Raw genomic sequence first — 19052 nt, 5'->3', positions numbered from 1 at the left:
GTTGGGGACATCTTGGGGAGGTTGGGGACACACTGGGGGGTGTTGGGGACGCACTTGGGGGTTCAAGGAGTTTGGGGACATCCTGGGGGGGGTTGGGGACACATGGGGGGGGGGAGTGACAATGGGATGGGGGAAGGTTGGGGGTGCCCTGGGGAGGTTGGGGACACCCCAGAGAGGTTGGGGACACCATGGGGAAGGTTGGGGATGGTCCAAAGAGGTTGGGGACCCCCGGGGGGATCGGGGACATCCCGGGGGGGGGGTGTGTTGGTGACATTGTGGAGGGAGGGGGGGGTCAGATGGCGACGCTCTCCTGGACGCAGGCGGGGTCGAGGTAGGGGTAGGGCAACGCCAGCCCCTCGTTGCGCTGCCGGATGCGGTGGGAGATGGCGGCCAAGCAGCGCCGGAAGGAGACCAAGAGCCGCCGTGGGGCTGCCCCACTGAGGGGCTCCTGGGAACGGGAGCCCAGCGGCCGCTGGGGGTCAGAGGAGGTGTTGGGGGGGGGGGTCAGACGCCTGGGTCCTCTTGGGGACGTGGAGGGGGGGGCACACACACGCCACGGTGCCCACCGGGACGCCTGGGTCCTCTTGGGGACATGGGGGACATCCCACCCGGACACCAGGGTCCCCAAAGGGAGGGGGGTAAGGGGAAGGTGGGGGGGTGCCCACCGGGATTATACTGGGTGTGTCCCCCCCCCCCGTTCTTACCGGCTCTCCGCCCTCGTAGCTGACGACGCTGAGCAGGGCCAGGAGGGCGCCGGTGGCGTCGGGGGACGGGAGGGTCCCCAACAGCAGCTCGGCGGTGGCCTCCTCCTTCCTCCGCGGCGGCGGACGTCGCAGCGTTCCCGGCGTGTTGGGCATCCAGGCGGCGTAGTCGTACTGGGAAGCGGGGCGGGAGGGGGGGGGTCAGTGGGGGGGAACGCAAGCGTCTGGGCCCCCCACCCCGATCTCCTCCGGGGTCACCTGGGTCCCACCGGGGTCACCCAAGTCCCCTGTGGCCACCAAGGAGGCTCCATGGCCACTTCTGAGATGTACGTGGGCGTTGGGCCACCCTCCAAGTTCCCCCGTGTCGTCGTCCCCCCCCGTGTCGTCGTCGTCGTCCCCCCCCGTGTCCCCCCAGGTGTCACCTGGCCGCTGTTGACGGCGGCGTGCCGGGCGGAGCAGCAGAAGATGATCATGGTGACGAACTTCACCAGCTCGGGGCGGCTGCAGAGCTTCGAGGGGAAACCTGGGCCCGGGGGGGGGTGGCATGAGGTCAGCGATGACCTCACCCACCACGGGCAGCCCCCACCAGTGCCCCACGCATGGCGCCCCACAAACACGCCACCTGACACGGGCATGGCATGATCATGGCCATCACGGGCTCAGCTCGTGGCACGGCCATGGACATGACCGTGCCCATGCCATGTCTTGACCGTGGCCATGGCATGACCGTGACTGCAACCACGCCCATCCCATGTCTTGACCATCGCCATGGCGTGGCCATGACCACGCCCATCCTGTGTCTTGACCATGCCATGACCATGCCATGACCATGACCGTGGCCATGCCATGTTACACGCCTGGCTATGACCATGACTGCGGCCACGACTTTGCCCATCCCGTGTCTTGACTATGGCATGACCATGGCCATGACTGTGACCATAACCATGTCCATCCCGTGTCGTGATCATGGCCGTGACCGTGCCCATGCCATGTCACCACTCTGGCTATGACCATGGCCGTGAGCGTGACATAGCTGTGACCACGACTATGGTGTGAGACCTCGGCCATGGCCATTGCTGTGGCATGGTCGTAACAGTGATTGGGGTCATGGCCATGACTGTGGCAGGACCGTGACCAACACCGTCGCCACGACCACGGCTGTCACCGTCACTGCGGTGTGACCGTGGCCACAACGTGACCGTGACCGTGGCCGTGATGATGATTTGACCATGACCACGACTATTGCCGTGACCACGACCATCACCGTCGTCGTGACCATTACCGGGGTGCAACCATAACAACGCCCATGATGGTCACCATCACCACGCATAATCACCACCAGGACGTGACCATCACCGTGGCCATGACCATCACCGTGACCGTCACCGGGCCCCCTACCTGTCTTCTCATTGCCCAGGACAGCATAGGTGAAGATCTCGCCCACCCAGTCCTGGAGCTCGTAGTCCTCGGCCACGTCACTGTCCTCGGGGTAGTAGAGAGCCACGATCCCCTCCACTAGGCTGGGCCACCACAGGGACATCGGTGAGACGTGGGGACAGGGCCGTGCCCACTGTCCTGGCGTCACCTCCAGCAGCTCCCAACCCTGTGGTCCCTGTCCCCAGCCCTGTTGCCTCCATCCTCGTCATCCCCATTGCCCATGTCCTCATCCTTGTTGCTCCCGTCACTGATGTCCCCAACCCCATTGTCCCCATCCCCGTGCCCCCATCCCCATCATCTCCGTTCCCCATGTCCCCATGCCTGTTGTCTCCATCGCCATGTCCCCGTCTCCAGCGTACAATCCTCGTGGTCTGATCCCCATGTCCCATCCCTGCGGTCCCATCCCTGTTGTCCCCATCTTCATCATTCCCATCTCCATGTCCCCATCTCCCTTGTCCCCACCCCCATGTCTCCACCTCCACGTCCCACCCCCATGTCCCCATCCCCACATCCCACCCCCACGGCCCCATCCCTGTTGTCCCCATGCCCGTGTCCCCCCCCCCACCTCTCGATGGCCCCCCAGATCTCCAGGGCATCATCGCGGTAGTGGTAGTTGGGGATGTCGGTGACGCCGCGGTGCTCCAGGTCATCGGGGACACACAGCTCCCTGTAGGTCAGCGCCGCCGTCCCCCGGGCCACCAGCTCCAGCGTCCCCTCCCGCCCCACGGCCGTGGCCTGGGGATGCCACCATCCCTCAGTGTCCTCCATCGCGTGTGTCCCCCCCCCGATTCCTCCCATCCCTGGGGGACCCAGGTGTCCGGGTGCCACCAAGGGGGGACACCCAGGTGTCCGGGTGCCACCAAGGGGGGACACCCAGGTGTCCGGCTGACCTGGTCGATGAACCCCCCAGGGCTGAGCAGGGCCTCCCGGGCCAAAATGTTGATGTGGAAGGTGAAGCGGCAGTGGGGCAGCAGGAGCTGGGGACAGACGGGGACATTGGGACAAGGGGGGGACATGGGGGACATGAAGGACATGGGACATGGGGAACGTGGACATGGGATATGGGGGACATCAGGACATGGGGGACGTGGGACATGGGGACGTGGGACGTGGGATATGGGGGACATGAAGGATGTGGGAAACGTGGACATGGGATATGGGGGACATATGGGGACATCAGGACATGGGGGATGTGGGATATGGGGGACATGGGACATGGGACATGGGGACATAGGCTATGGGGGACATGGGGACATGAGGACATGGGACATGGAGGACATGGGGCATGGGACATGGGGCAATGGGGACATGGGACGTGTAGGTGATGGGGACATTGGGAATTGGGACATGTGGGCCGTGGGAACATGGGGCCATGTAGGTGGTGGGGCCATGGGACATGGGGACATTGGACATGGCACAGGTGGGTGATGGGGACATGGGATATGGTACATTGGGACATGGAGGCCATGGGGACATTGGACATGGGGACCTGGGACACCGAGGGGACATTGGACATGGGACACAGGACATGGGACACAGGACATGGGGCATGGGACATGTAGGTGGTGGGGACATGGGACACTGGGACATGGGGACATCGGGACATGGGGACATCGGACATGTAGGTGATGGGGACATGCGGGCAATGGGGACATGTAGGTGGTGGGGACATGGGACACTGGGACATGGGGACATCGGACATGTAGGTGATGGGGACATGCGGGCAATGGGGACATGTAGGTGGTGGGGACATTGGACATGGGACGGATGGGTGATGGGGAGACGGGACATGAGACCTGGGACATGGTAGATTGGGCCATGGGGACATTGGCCATGGGGACGTGGGACACCGGGGGGACGTTGGACGTGGGACACAGGACAAGGGGGTGCGGTTTGGGGGTACCTGGTGGATGGGGGTGGCAGGCGGGCAGGCGGTGGGTGGCCAGGGCGAAGGTCTCCCCCAAGAAGTGGGTGTGCAGCAGGTGGGTGACGGCCTCGTGCAGGGTGAAGTGGGCGCCCCGCACCCACAGCTTGGCCAGCGCCCACCCCCACGGCCCGTCCCCCGGCAGGAAGATGGGCGACTCGGGGCCGGGGTGCTGGGACAGCTGGGGGGGGACACATGGGTGGGGGTGTCAGCGGGGACGGGGGACATGGGGGGGTGGGGGGACAAGAGGGCACCATGGGGACGCCATGGGGGCACATGGTGGCATCATGATGTGGGTCATGGGGACAAGAGGGCACCATGGGGACATGGGGGGACATGGGGACAAGGGGACGCATGGGGATATGGTGGCATGGGGATGTGGGTCATGGGGACAAGGGGGCACCAGGGGGACAAGGGGACACACGGGGACATGAAGACACCATGGGGACAAGGGGGGACATGGAGACACGTGGGGACACCGTGGGGGGACATGGTGGCATCATGATGGGGGACATGGGGACAAGAGGGCACCATGGGGACATGGGGACGCCATGGGGGCACATGGGAATGTGGTGGCATCATGATGTGGGTCATGGGGACAAGAGGACACCATGGGGACATGGGGACAAGGGGACACATGAGAATATGGTGGCATGGGGATGTGGGCCATGGGGACAAGGGGGCACCAGGGGGACAAGGGGACACACGGGGACATGAAGACACCATGGGGACAAGGGGGGACATGGAGACACGTGGGGACACCGTGGGGGGACATGGTGGCATCATGATGGGGGACATGGGGACAAGAGGGCACCATGGGGACATGGGGACGCCATGGGGGCACATGGGAATGTGGTGGCATCATGATGTGGGTCATGGGGACAAGAGGACACCATGGGGACATGGGGACAAGGGGACACATGGGAATATGGTGGCATGGGGATGTGGGCCATGGGGACAAGGGGGGACAAGGGGACACACGGGGACATGAAGACACCATGGAGACACGTAGGGACACATGGGGACAAGGGGACACCATGGGGGGACATGGTGGCATCATGATGTGGGACATGGGGACATGGGGACAAGAGGGCACCATGGGGACAAGGGGACACCATGGGGACAAGGGGACGCCATGGGGGCACATGGGAATGTGGTGGCATCATGATGTGGGTCATGGGGACAAGAGGACACCATGGGGACAAGGGGACACCATGGGGACAAAGGGACACATGGGGATATGGTGGCATGGCGATGTGGGTTGTGGGGACAAGGGGACACATGGGGACATGAAGACACCATGGGGACATGGAGACACGTAGGGACAACATGGGGACAAGGGGACACCGTGGGGACACCATGGGGACATGGTGGCATCATGATGTGGGTCATGGGGACATGGGGGGACACGGGGACATGGAGGGGACATGGGGGGGGGGACACACACGGTACCTGGATGGCGATGGGCAGGAGCTGCTGGCGGGGGCTGAGCCAGAGCAGGCAGAGGGGGGCGGCCAGGAATTGGGGTTCCCCCCCCACGCGCCCCGTGGGGAGCCCATCCAGCAGCGCGTAGTCGGCCAGGAAGACGCGCCCCCCCTGCGCACACCGCACATCTGGGTGTCGTGTGTCCCCCCCCCGGCCAAATGCCTGGGTGTCGTCCCCCCCCCCAGATGCCCGGGTGTCCCCCCCACACGCCTGGGTCCCCCCAAACCCTGGGGTCCCTCTGATACTTGGGTGCCCTGGACACCTGGGTCCCCCCCACCCTCTCTGGGATGTTGGGGTCCCTTGGGTGCCTGGGACCCCCCCCCCACCCTGCCCAGGATGCCTGGGTGCCCCCCAGACCCCTGGGTGCCCCCCCAGATGCCTGGCACCCACCAAACCCTGGGGTCCCCATGACCCTTGGGACCCCCCACCCTGCCCCAGACACCTGGGACCCCCCCCAAACCCTGGGGTCCCCTTGACCCCTGGCACCCCCCACCCTGTCCCGGACCCCTGGGTGCCCCCCCAGATGCCTGGGACCCCCAAACCCCGGGGTCCCCAAGACCCCCCACCCTGCCCTGGACCCCTGGGTGCCCCCCCAGACCCCTGGGACCCCCCAAACCCCGGGGTCCCCAAGACCCCCCACCCTGCCCTGGACCCCTGGGTGCCCCCCCAGACCCCTGGGACCCCCCAAACCCCGGGGTCCCCATGACCCCCGGGACCCCCCCCCCCCACCCCGGCCCCCCGGGACCCCCCACCCAAGGGCGGGGGGGGGGCTGACCTCCATCTCCCGCTGGAGGCAGGTGGCGGGGCCGAGGCTGGGTGCCACCATGGGGGGGGGTGACGGGGAAGTTGGGGGGCAGGCGGGAGCAGCGGCGCAGCAGGACGGGGTTCACCCCGCTCAGGTACTGCGCCCCCGAAAAACGCGTCGTCCTGCCAGTGCTGCAGCACGTACTCTGCGGGGGGGGGGGGGACACAAATGGGTGCCCCCCCCCCCAGACACCTGGGTGCCCCCCACTTGGACGCCTGGGTGTCCCCCAGATGCCTGGGTGCCCCCCAAACACCTGGGTGCCCCCCACCCAGACACCTGGGTGCCCCCCCACGTCCCTCCCACCCGGACGCCTGGGTGCCCCCGGTGTGAGGGGGGGGCACCCACCACTGATGGGGGTCCCGGGCCCCTCCAGCGCCTCCCGAATGTCCTCGAAGCTGCGCCAGGAGCCACCACAGTGAAGCCCCCGGAGGCGCACCCGGACCTGGCTGGGGACAGGGGACATGGGGACATCATGGGGACACCATGGGGACACCAGGGGGACGTGGGGAGGTGGGACATGGGCATGGGGACACCATGGGGACACCATGGGGTGTGGGGAGATGGGCTTGGGGACACCGTGGGGACATGGGGAGGTGGCACATGGGGACACCATGGGGTGTGGGGATGTGGGACATGGGCATGGGGACACCATGGGGACAAGGGACATGAGGACACCATGGGGTGGGGGGACATGGGTGACATGGGGAGATGGGCATGGGGACATAGGACATGAGAACACCAGGGGACATCATGGAGACATGGGACACGGGAACAACACGGGGACACAGGGAGATGGGACATGGGGACACCATGGGGACATGGGACATGGGGACACCATGGGGACATGGGACATGGGGACACCATGGGGATGTGTGGGGACATGGGGGACACGGAGGGGGACATGGGGACACAGGGTTGTGGGGACATAGGACATTGGCGACATAGGACATGGGGGACATGGGAGATGGCACATGGGGACACGGGGACGTGGGGACACGGGGACATGGGCCTGGGCACACCATGGGGACATGACGGGGACGCGGGGGGACACACATGGGACCCAGTGGGGGACGAGTGGGGACACGCAAAGACAGAGTGGGGTGGTGGCCGGGACGCTCGGGGACACTTGGGGGACACGGGGGGGTGACGGTGACACCGACGCGGCGGCGGCGCGGGCGGCGATGCTGGCGCGGTGTCCCAGGGGAAAGGCCAGGCTGGGGGACAGCTGCCGGGGGGGGGGACGGTGACGCCGGTGACGCCGCCGATGGCGGTGGCGGGGGGGGTGGCCAGGGGCAGAGGGCGGGGGGCAGCGCCCGCAGCCGCCAGGGCCACCCCGGGGCGTAGGGCGCCCACCTGGGGGGGGACACGGACTCATGGGTCCTGCTCCCAGTGCTCCCAGTAACCTCCCAGTCACCCCTAGGGCCCTCCCAGTAACCTCCCAGTCACCCCTAGGGCCCTCCCAGTAACCTCCCAGTGCTCCCAGTAATGTCCCAGTCATCCCTAGTAACTCCCCGGTGCTCCCAGTAACCTCCCGGTGCCTCCCAGCAACCTCCCGGTCATCCCCAGTAACCTCCCAGCGTTCCCAGTAACCTCCCAGCCATCCCCAGTAACCCACCAGTGCTCCCAGTATTCTCACAGTACTCCCTAGTGCTCCCAGTAACCTCCCAGTGCCCTCCCAGTAACCTCCCAGTAACATCCCAGCATTCCCAGTAAACACCCAGTCATCCCCAGTAACCGCCCGGTGCTCCCAGTAACCTCCCAGTGCCTCCCAGCACTCCCAGCAACATCCCAGTGCCTCCCAGTGCTCCCAATCTCATCCCAGTGCCCCCGCAGTCCTCCCAGTCTCATCCCAGAGCTCCCAGTCCCCTCCCAGTAACATCCCAGAGCTCCCAGTCCCTTCCCAGTGTGCCCCCAGTGCTCCCATTCCCCCCCAGTCCCCTCCCAGTAACATCCCAGTGTTCCCAGTCCCCTCCCAGAGCTCCCAGTCCCCTCCCAGTCCCCTCCCAGTGCCCCCCCCATATTCCCAGTCCCCTCCCAGTCCCCTCCCAGTGCCCCCCCCATATTCCCAGTCCCCTCCCAGTCCCCTCCCAGTGCTCCCAGTCCGTACTGGAAGGCCTCCTCACGCTCCCTCCGCTCCTCCTGGCGCTGCTGCAGCAGCTGTGGCTCCCAGGTGGCCTCACGCGGTGTCCGGGCTGGGGGACATCAGGGGGACATCGGGGGGACATCGGGGTCATGGGGGTCACAGGACATAGCATCCCCCCCCCAGTGCCTCCAGTTCCCTCCCAGTGCTCCCACTCCCCACGTCATGGCAGGTGATGGGGGTCACAGGTGTCCCCATGGTGTCATGTCCCCATGTCCCCATGGTGTCCCCACGTCCCCATGCCCCCCCCATGTCCCCATGGTGTCCCCACGTGTCCCCCACGTCCCCCCACGTCCCTCGTCCCCATGGTGTCCCCACGTCCCCACACTTCCCCACATCCACAAGTCCCCACGATGTCCCCATGGCGTGTGTCCCCTTGTCCCCACGTCCCCCCCACGTGTCCCCATTTCCCCCCATGTCCCCACATCCCCCGTGTCCCCATGGTGTCCCTGTGATGTCCTCGTGTCTCCACGTTCCCCCAGGTCTTCTTGTCCCCGTGTCCCCCTCGTCCCCATGCTGTCCCCATGTCTCCATGAGCCTGTGTCCCCCCACATGTCCCCCCGCGTCCCCATGGTGTCCCCGTGGTGTCCCCTTGTCCCCATGTCCCATATCCCCATGGCATCCCCATGTCCCCACGTCCCCCCACGTCCCCGTGGTGTCCCCTTGTCCCCATGTCCCATATCCCCATGGCATCCCCACGTCCCCCCATGTCCCCATGGTGTCCCCGTGGTGTCCCCTTGTCCCCATGTCCCATATCCCCACGTCCCCCCATGTCCCCATGGTGTCCCCGTGGTGTCCCCTTGTCCCCATGTCCCATATCCCCATGACATCCCCATGTCCCCATGTCCCCCCACGTCCCCGTGGTGTCCACTTGTCCCCATGTCCCATATCCCCACGTCCCCCCACGTCCCCATGGTGTCCCCCCGCGTTCCCATGGTGTCCCCATGGTGTCCTCTTGTCCCCATGTCCCATATCCCCATGGCATCTTCATGTCCCCATGTCCCCCCACGTCCCCGTGGTGTCCACTTGTCCCCATGTCCCATATCCCCATGGCATCCCCACGTCCCCATGGTGTCCCCGTGGTGTCCCCGTGTCCCCCCCGTGTCCCCCACTGTCCCCGTACCCGTGCCCTCCCGCAGCTCCAGGCAGCCGCTCTCCAGCCAGCGGTAGCAGGGGAAGGTGGCCCTGGGGACGTCCCCATCGTCCCCCCCATCGCCGTCCCCGTCGTCATTGCCCCCCCCGTCGTCCCCGTCCCCCAGGGGCCCGGTGACGGTGACGTTGGCGCAGAACCAGCGGTCGGGGACCAGGGACACCAGCGGCTCCTTCCACAGCCGCGCCAGCAGGAGGGTCCCCAGGGGCCGCGCCGACGTCACCTCCGCCACCACCGTCTGCGGTGGCACCGCCTGTCACCCCCCTGTCACCCCCCATCACCCCTCGTGTCACCCCCCCACGTCACCCCCTGTCACCTCCATCACCCCTCGTGTCACCCCATCACCCCCATGTCACCCTCATGTCACCCCCATCACCCCTTGTGTCACCCCATAACCCCCCCGTCACCTCCATCACCCCCATGTCACCCCCCTGTCACCCCCCATCACCCGTCGTGTCACCCCATCACCCCCGTCACCCGCATCACCCCTCATGTCACCCCCATGTCACCCCCCCTGTCACCCCCATCACCTCCATCACCCCTCGTGTCACCCCATCACCCCCATGTCACCCCCATCACCCCCCATGTCACCCGCTGTCACCCCATGTCACCCCCCCGTGTCACCCCCATCACCCCCCCGTCCTCCCCCCGTGCCTCGTCAGCCCACTCAGTACCTCCCACTCCCTCCCAGTCCCTCCCAGTCCCCTCCGAGTGCCCCCCAGTCCCCCTCCAGTCCCCTCCCAGCACCCCCCAGTCCCTTCCCAGTCCCCTCCCAGCGCCCCCCAGTCCCTCCCAGTGCCCCCCAGTACCCCCAGTTCACTCACGGTGCCGGGGCGCAGGTGATGGAGGGGCCAGTCGAGGTGGCAGGGGGGGCTCTCTCCCCCCGTCCCCACCAGGCTGAGGGTCACGGCCGCCATCGTCCCCCCACCCCACTGGGACCCCCGTCGTCACCCTCACCCGGTACCCCGCGCCCCCCCCGCCGGACACCGGCGTCCCCTCGGGGATGCCCGCCTCCCCTGGGGGTGACGGGGTCCCCTCGGGGACATTTGGGGACGCCGGGGTCCCCTCGGGGACAGACGGGGCCTCTGGGGATGCCAGGGTCCCTCGGGGTCCCTCCTGGGGTCCTTGGGATCCCTTGGGGTCCCTCTGGGTCCCTCCTGGGGTTCTTCGGTCCCTTGGGGTCCCTCGGGGTCTCTCGGGGTCCCTCCCGGGGCCCTTGGGTCCCTTGGGGTCCCTTCTGGGGTCCTGGGGTCCCTTGGGGTCCCTCCTGGGGTCCTTGGGTCCCTCGGGGTCTCTCGGGGTCTCTCCTGGGTCCCTCGGGGTCTCTTGGGGTCCCTCCTGGGGTCCTTGGGATCCCTTGGGGTCCCTCCTGGGTCCCTCCTGGGGTCCTTGGGTCTCTTGGGGTCTCTCGGGGTCCCTCCTCTGTCCCTCGGGGTCCCTCGGGGTCCCTCAGGGTCTCTCCTGTGTCCCTCGGGGTCCCTTGGGGTCCTTCCCGGGTCCCTTGGGGTCCCTTGGGGTCCCTCGGGGTCCCTCCCGGGGTCCTTGGGGTCCCTTGGGGTCCCTTGGGGTCCCTCCTGGGTCCCTCCTGGGGTCTCTCGGGGTCCCTCGGGGTCCCTCCTGGGTCCCCCCGCAGCAACGCCGGCTCCCCAGGGCACTGCTGGGTCCCTTTGCCACCCCCGCGGCCCCAGTCCCCGCCCCAGTTCCTCCCAGTTCCCGGCTTTGACCGGTTAGAGCACTCCTGGGTCCCGTCCCCCCCCCCCGGGGATGCCTGAGTCCACCCGGTCACACCCCAGTTACACCACTGGGCCCAGTAAAACCAGTTCCGCCCCTGCTTGCATCAGCGACCCCCGGCCCAGTTAATCCCCAGTTGCATCCCAGTTACACCGCTGGGTCTGGGCCCCACCGCAGTTGCATCCCAGTTCCATCCCAGTTGCACCACTGGGTCTGGGCCGCACCCCGGTTGCAACCCAGCTGACCCCAGTTACGCCCAAGTTACACCCCAGTTATGCCACCGGGTCTGGGCCGCGCCCCAGTTGCATCCCAGTTCACCCCGGTCACATCCCAGTTGCACCACTGGGGCTGGGCGCCATCCCACTTGCAACCCAGTTCACTCCAGTTATGCCCCAGATATGCCACTGGGTCTGGACCACACCCCAGTTGCATCTGAATTACACCCCAGTTTACACCACTAACTGTTGGCCCAGCACCCTTTTATCCCACCGATCCAGTACAGGACCCAGTATGACCAGTTACACCCCAGTTTAGACCCCGCCACAAGGTTGGAGCATGGGGTTTGGCCCCCCACCCCAGTTCCACCCCAGTTTACACCACCGGGCTTGGTTCCCTCCCAGTTACACCCCCGTCTGGACCACTGGTCTTGGCCCCCCACCCCAGCTCACCCAGTTCCCACCAGTGGGCCCAGCCCCGTCCCAGATACACCCCAGTTTACGCCACTGAGCCTGGCCCGCTCCAAGTTACCCCCATTTATACCACTGGGCTTGGCCCCAATCCCAGTTACATCCCAGCTATGCCACTGGGGCTGGGCGGCACCCCAGCTGCATCCCAGTTCACCCCAGTTTACACTGCTAAGTCTTGGCCCAGCACGCTTTTATACCCCTGATCCAGTACTGGACCCAGTAAGACCAGCTACACCCCAGTTTAGACCCTGCCGCCGGGTTGGAGCACTGGGTTTGGCCCCCCCATCCCAGTTACACCCCGGTCCGGACCACTGGTCTTGGCCCCCTACCCCAGTTCACCCAGTTTGGACCATGGGGCCTGGCCCCTCCATCCCGCTTCCTCCCCAGTTTACGCCACTGGGCTGGGCCCCCACCCCAGTTTCACTCCAGTTTATGTCGCTGGGCTTGGTTCCCTCCCAGTTACACCCCAGTCCGGACCACTGGGCTTGGCCCCCCACCCCAGTTCACCCAGTTCCCACCAGCAAGCCCAGTCCCATCCCAGTTACACCACAGTTTGGACCACTGGGGCATGGCCGCCCATCCCACTTCCTCCCCAGTTTGGACCACTAGGCTTGGCCCCCAACCCCAGTTACACCCCAGTTTGGACCACTGGGCCCAGTCCCATCCCAGTGACACCCCAGTTTACAGCACCAGTCTTTTCCCTAACGCCAGTTACACCCCAGTTTCCACCTCTAGGATTCGCCCCCCGTCCCAGTTTTACCCCGGTTTTACACCACTGGGCCTGGCCCCCATCCCACTTCCTCCCCAGTTTGGACCATTAACACCCCCAGTCCGGAGCACTGGGTTTGGTCCCCCCCTCCCAGTTCACCCAATTCCCACCAGCGGGCCCAGTCCCATCCCAGTTCCACCCTGGGCTTGGCCCCCCCATCCCAGTTCCACCCCAGTTACCCCACTGGGCCTGGCCCAGCTCTGCCCAGTACACCCAGTGCCCCCCCCCCCCCGCGAGACACACACAACCCCGCTGGGGACAGCACCTTTATTGACACCAGTAACGACTCCCAGTACAGACCAGTTTGGCACTGGGAACACCCCAGCCCCCTCCCCCCCCCCAGAGTGAACCCACGCATCCGGGGTGACCCCCCCAGCACCCCGACACCCCACCCCAGCACCCAGACCCCCCCTCAACCCCTCACCAGCCCCCCCCCAAAAGGGAACCTGGGGGTCCGGGGACCCCCCCAGCACCCAACACCCCACCGGGACCCCCAGACCCCCCCCTCACCCCCCCCCATAAGGGACCCAGGGGTCTGGGTGGGTGCCAGGGGGGACCCAGGGGTCCGGGACCCCCCCAAAAATGGCACCCAGACCCTCAGGGACCCCCCCAGCACCCCAACACCCCCCAGACCCCCCCCATAAGGAACCGAGGGGTCCCTGTGGACCCCCAAGAACCCAACAAAATGGCACCCAGACACCTGGAATCCCCCCCAAAATGGCACCCAGACCCCCGGAGACCCCCCCCAGCACCCAACTCCCCATGGGGACCCCGAGGCCCCCCCACCATAAGGGACCCAGGGGTCTGGGTGGGCCCTTGAAAGGCCCCAAAATGGCACCCAGGGACCCAAAACCCAACAAAATGGCACCCAGAGCCCCAGGACCCCCCCAAAATGGCACCCAGCCCCCTAGAGACCCCCCCCAGCACCCCAAAACCCCCCCAGCCCCCCCTACAAGGAACCCAGGGGTCCCTGTGGACCCTCGAAGGGCCCCAAAATGGCACCCAGACCCCCAAGAACCCAACAAAATGGCACCCAGACACCTGGAACCCCCCCAAAAAGGCACCCAGACCCTCAGAGACCCCCCCAGCACCCCAACCCCCCCCCAGCCCCCCCTACAAGGAACCGAGGGGTCCCTGTGGACCCTCGAAAGGCCCCAAAATGGCACCCAGACCCCCAAGAACCCAACAAAATGGCACCCAGACACCCAGGACCCCCCCAAAAAGGCACCCAGACCCCCAGAGACCTCCCCAGCACCCCAAAACCCCCCCAGACCCCCCCATAAGGAACCAAGGGGTCCTTGTGGACCCTCAAGAGGCCCCAAAATGGCACCCAGACACCCAGGGACCCCCCCAAAATGGCACCCAGACACCCAGGACCCCCCCCCAAAAAGGCACCCAGCCCCCCAAGGGGGGGTCCCGCCCCCCCTCAGATGGCGACGCTGTTCTCGATGTGGGCGGGGTCCAGGTAGGCGTAGGGCAGCGCCAGGCCGGCGTTGCGGCGGCGGATGCGGCGGGAAATGGCGGCCAAGCGGCGCTGGAAGGCGCCGATGAGGCGTCGGGGGGTTTCCTCCGTGAAATGCTGCTCGGGGTAACAGCCCAGCGGGCGCTGGGGGGGGACGGGGGGACGGGGGGGGTCAGGGGGCACCCAAACCCCTGGGGGGTCTTGGGGTCTTGGGGGGGAGGCAAAGGGTTGGGTGCTTGGGGGATGGGGGTCATTGGAATGGGGGGGGTCATGGGGGGGCAACCAAGTAGCTGGGGGTCATTGGGGTCATGGGGGGTCATGGGGGGTCATTGGGCGTCATGGGGGGTCATGGGGGGTCATGGGGGGTCATGGGGGGGCACCCAAACCCCTGGGGGGTCTTGGGGTCTTGGGGGGGAGGCAAAGGGTTGGGTGCTTGGGGGGATGGGGGTCATTGGAATGGGGGGGGTCATGGGGGTCATGGGGAAGCAGCTGGGGGTCATTGGGGTCATTGGGGTCATGGGGGGTCATGGGGGGTCATGGGGGGTCATGGGGGGGCACCCAAGCCCCTGAGGGGTCTTGGGGTCATGGGGGGGGAGTCAAAGGGTTGGGTGCTTTGGGGGACGGGGGTCATTGGAATGGGGGGGGTCGGGGGGGCAACCAAGCAGCTGGGGGTCATTGGGGGTCATGGGGGGGTCATGGGGGGTCATTGGGGGTCATTGGGGGTCATGGGGGGGCACCCAAACTGCTGGGGTTGTCTTGGGGTCTTGGGGGGAGTCAAAGAGTTGGGTGCTTTGGGGGATGGGGGTCATTGGAATGTGGGGGGGGTCATGGGGGTCATGGGGGGGGCAACCAAGCAGCTGGGGGTCATTGGGGTCATTGGGGGTCATGGGGGGTCATTGGGGGTCATTGGGGGTCATGGGGGGGCACCCAAGCCCCTGGGGGGTCTTGGGGTCATGGGGGGGAGTCAAAGGGTTGGGTGCTTGGGGGGATGGGGGTCATTGGAATGTGGGGGGGTCACGGGGGGCAACCAAGCAGCTGGGGGTCATTGGGGGTCATTGGGGGTCATGGGGGGTCATTGGGGTCATGGAGGCGTCATGGGGGAGCACCCAAACTGCTGGGGGGGGTCTTGGGGGGAGTCAAAGACTTGGGTGCTTTGGGGGACGGGGGTCATTGGAACGTGGGGGGGTCATGGGGAAGCAGCTGGGGGTCATTGCGGTCATCGGGGGTCATGGGGGGGCACCCAACCCCTGGGGGGGGTCACAGGGACCCCACGAGGGTCACCCAGGGGTGGCGCAGGGAGGTCCCGCCGGGGTCGCGCCGCCATTTTGGCGGCGGGGGAAGCCCGGGATTTAGGGGTATCCCCCCCCGCCCCCCGCGCCCCCCCCCCCAGGGCCGGGTGCCCCCCCCCCCTCACCATGTCGAAGGGCTCGTTGCGCAGCACCCAGAGCACCCCCAGGGTGAGGACGGTGGTGTTCATGGCGGGCAGCGCGGCCAGGAACTCGCCCTCCGACAGCGGCTCCTTCGTCTCCGGCGGCGGTCGCCGCATGGCGGCCGGCATGTTGGGCACGAAGGCGCCCAGCTCAAACTGCCCCGGGGGGGGGGGGAATATGGGGGGCTGGGGTTCATCCCGTTGCCCCCCCCACCGTAGCACCCACTGATGTCCCCAGAGCACCCGCTGACCACCCCAGCGGTCTGGGTCCCACCCCCCCATAGCACCCACTGACCCCCACAGGGACCCAGGTGGCTGGGACCCCCCCATAGTACCCCGCTGACCCCCCCAGGGACCTAGGCATCTGCCCCCCCCCCATAGCACCCATTGACCCCCCCATAGCACCCACTGGCCCCCCTGTAGCACCCACTGACCCCCCCCCAGGGGTCTGGGTCCCACCCCCCCATAGCACCCCACTGACCCCCACGGGGACCCAGGTGGCTGGGACCCCCCCCATAAGCACCCGCTGACCCCCCCAGGGGTCTGGGTCCCACCCCCCACAGCACCCACTGACCCCCCATAGCACCCACTGACCCCCCCAGGGACCTAGGCATCTGCCCCCCCCCAAAGCACCCATTGACCCCCCATAGCACCCACTGGCCCCCCTGTAGCACCCACTGGCCCCCCTGTAGCACCCACTGACCCCCCCAGGGCTCTGGGTCCCACCCCCCCCACAGCACCCATTGACCCCCCATAGCACCCACTGACCCCCCCAGGGACCTAGGCATCTGCCCCCCCCCCATAGCACCCATTGACCCCCCATAGCACCCACTGGCCCCCCCATAGCACCCCACTGACCCCCCTGGGGCTCTGGGTCCCACCCCCCCACAGCACCCATTGATCCCCCATAGCACCCACTGACCCCCCCCAGGGACCCAGGTGGCTGGGACCCCCCCATAGCACCCACTGACCCCCCCCCTAGCACCCAGACCCCCCCCATAGCACCCCCTCCCCCCCCCAGCACCCATTGCCCCCCCAGACCCCCCCCAGCACCCAGATCCCACCCCCCTATAGCACCCATTGCCCCCCCCAGCACCCAGACCCCCCCCCCCAGCACCCATTGCCCCCCCAGCACCCCACTCCCCCCCACCTGCCCGCTGTTGGTGGCGGCGTGGTGGGCGGAGCAGCTGTAGATGATGACGGTGAGGAAGGTGACGAGGGCGGGGACGGAGCGCAGGCGGGACGGCACCCCTGGGGGTCACGGGGGTCACAGGGTCACGGGGGGGTCGCGGGGGGTCACGGGAGGGTCGCACGGGGTCACATAAGGGTGACAGGGGTCGCACAGGGGTCACAGGGGGTCACAGGGGTCACAGGGGGTCACATGGGGTCACACAGGTCACGTGGGGTCATATAAGGGTTACAGGGGTCACACGGGGTCACACAGGGGTCACACAAGGGTTACAGGGGTCACACGGGGTCACATGAGGGGTCACACAAGGGTTACAGGGGTCACATGGGGTCATATAAGGGTTACAGGGGTCACACGGGGTCACACAGGGGTCACATAAGGGTTACAGGGGTCACACAGGGGTCACATGAGGGGTCACACAAGGGTTACAGGGGTCACATGGGGTCACAGGTCACACAAGGGTTACAGGGGTCACACAGGGGTCACATGAGAGGTCACATGAGAGGTCACACAAGGGTTACAGGGGTCACACAGGGGTCACAGGGGTCACACAGGGGTCACACAGGGGTCATATAAGGGTTACTGGGGTCACACGTGGGTCGCACAGGGGTTACAGGGGTCACACGGGGTCATACAGGGGTCACATGGGGTCACACGGGGTCACACAGGGGTCGCACGGGGTCATGCAGGGGTCACACAAGGGTTACAGAGGTCACGCAGGGGTTGCATGGGGTCACATGGGGTCACAGGGGTCACACAGGGGTCATGTGAGGGTCACCCCGGGGTCGCAACCTCGCGCGAGGGTCACACAAAGGTCATGCAAGGGTCACATGGGGGTTGGGCCTCTCATGGGGGTCACGGGGGGGTCACAGGGGGTCAAACAGGGGTCAGGGCCTCACTGGGGGGGGGTCATCACGTGAGGGTCACCGGGGGGTCACGCGGGGGTCACGGGGGGTCAAACCCGGGGTCGTGTCCCCCCCCCCGTGCGAGGGCACCTGAGCTGCGGCGGCCGAGGAAACCCTTGTGGAAGATCTCGCCCACCCAGGCCTGCAGCTCGGGGTCCTCTCGCACGGCCGCGTCGCACGGGTAGTAGTGCTGCACGATGCCCTTCACGAAGCTGGGGGGGGAGGGGGGGTCAGGCCGGACGCCTGCGACATCCCCCCCCCCCCCCATTTGCGCTTCTCGCACGAGGACACGTGAGGACGCACGAGGAGGCGCGAGAGAGCGCACAGCGGGATGCACGAGGACGGACGGGGCAGACGAGGATGCGCAAGAGGGTGCACGAGGTCAGGCGAGGGGGCACGAGGGGGCACGAGGGGGCACGAGGGGGCACGAGAGAGCGTGGAAGGTCAGGTGAGGAGACGCCAGGGAGCACAAGAGGATGCACAAGGGTGCACGAGGGCGCACGAGGGGGCACGAGGATGCACGAGGGGGCACGAGAGAGCGCAGAAGGTCAGGTGAGGAGACATCAGGGAGCACAAGAGGATGCACGAGGGCGCACGAGGGTGCACGAGGGGGCACAGAAGGGCACGAGGGGGCACGAGAGAGCGCGGAAGGTCAGGTGAGGAGACATCAGGGAGCACAAGAGGATGCACGAGGATGCACGAGGGGGGCCCGAGGGGGCACGAGGGCGCACGAGGGGGCACAGAAGTGCATGAGGAGGCATGAGAGAGCGTGGAAGGTCAGGTGAGGAGACGCCAGGGAGCACAAGAGGATGCACAAGGGTGCACGAGGGCGCACGAGGGGGCACGAGGATGCACGAGGGGGCACGAGAGAGCGCGGAAGGTCAGGTGAGGAGACATCAGGGAGCACAAGAGGATGCACGAGGGGGGCACGAGGGGGCACGAGGGCTCTCCCACCTGCGGATGGCGGCCCAGATGCGCCGGGCGTCGTCGGCGAAGTGGTAGCGGCGGGTGCGGGTGACGCGGCGGCGGCGCAGGTCCCCGAGGCAGCACGAGGGCGGCGTAGGGCAGCTCCCGCAGCCCCCGCGCCACCAGCCGCAGCAGCCCCCGCCGGCCCAGGGCCACCGCCTGCGTCACCGCTCAGTCTCTGCCGCGCCGGGCACCCCCCGGTTCCCCCCCCCGAATCCCACCAGCTCCCACCGAACCAGCCCCAAATCCCTCCAAAATAGCCCAAATCCCAGC

General features: G+C 67.0%; 2 protein-coding genes across 2 annotated transcripts; both read right to left on the bottom strand.

Moving 5' to 3' along the window:
• Positions 1-292: 292 nt before the first annotated feature.
• On the bottom strand, positions 293-12629 carry LOC128138461 (hydroperoxide isomerase ALOXE3-like). Its single transcript, XM_052779713.1, is given in 19 exon segments — positions 293-472; positions 705-875; positions 1124-1224; positions 2100-2221; positions 2704-2873; positions 3029-3115; positions 4042-4069; positions 4071-4243; positions 5515-5658; positions 6323-6379; positions 6381-6458; positions 6460-6497; positions 6698-6801; positions 7406-7705; positions 8460-8544; positions 9616-9880; positions 10467-10571; positions 10573-10658; positions 12605-12629. Coding segments are annotated over 19 exon segments (2319 nt in total).
• A 1542-nt stretch (positions 12630-14171) lies between these two features.
• LOC128138460 (hydroperoxide isomerase ALOXE3-like) lies at positions 14172-18938 on the bottom strand (the record flags this gene model as incomplete). The annotated part of the gene is made up of 5 exons (XM_052779712.1): positions 14172-14434; positions 15705-15875; positions 16870-16970; positions 17904-18025; positions 18768-18938. Coding segments are annotated over 5 exons (745 nt in total), but the record flags the coding sequence as incomplete, so codon positions are not given.
• Positions 18939-19052: the final 114 nt, after the last annotated feature.

Source organism: Harpia harpyja, unplaced genomic scaffold, assembly GCF_026419915.1.
Source record: "Harpia harpyja isolate bHarHar1 unplaced genomic scaffold, bHarHar1 primary haplotype scaffold_479_ctg1, whole genome shotgun sequence".
Lineage (NCBI taxonomy): Eukaryota > Metazoa > Chordata > Aves > Accipitriformes > Accipitridae > Harpia > Harpia harpyja.
This window is presented reverse-complemented; position numbering and strand designations above follow the sequence as displayed.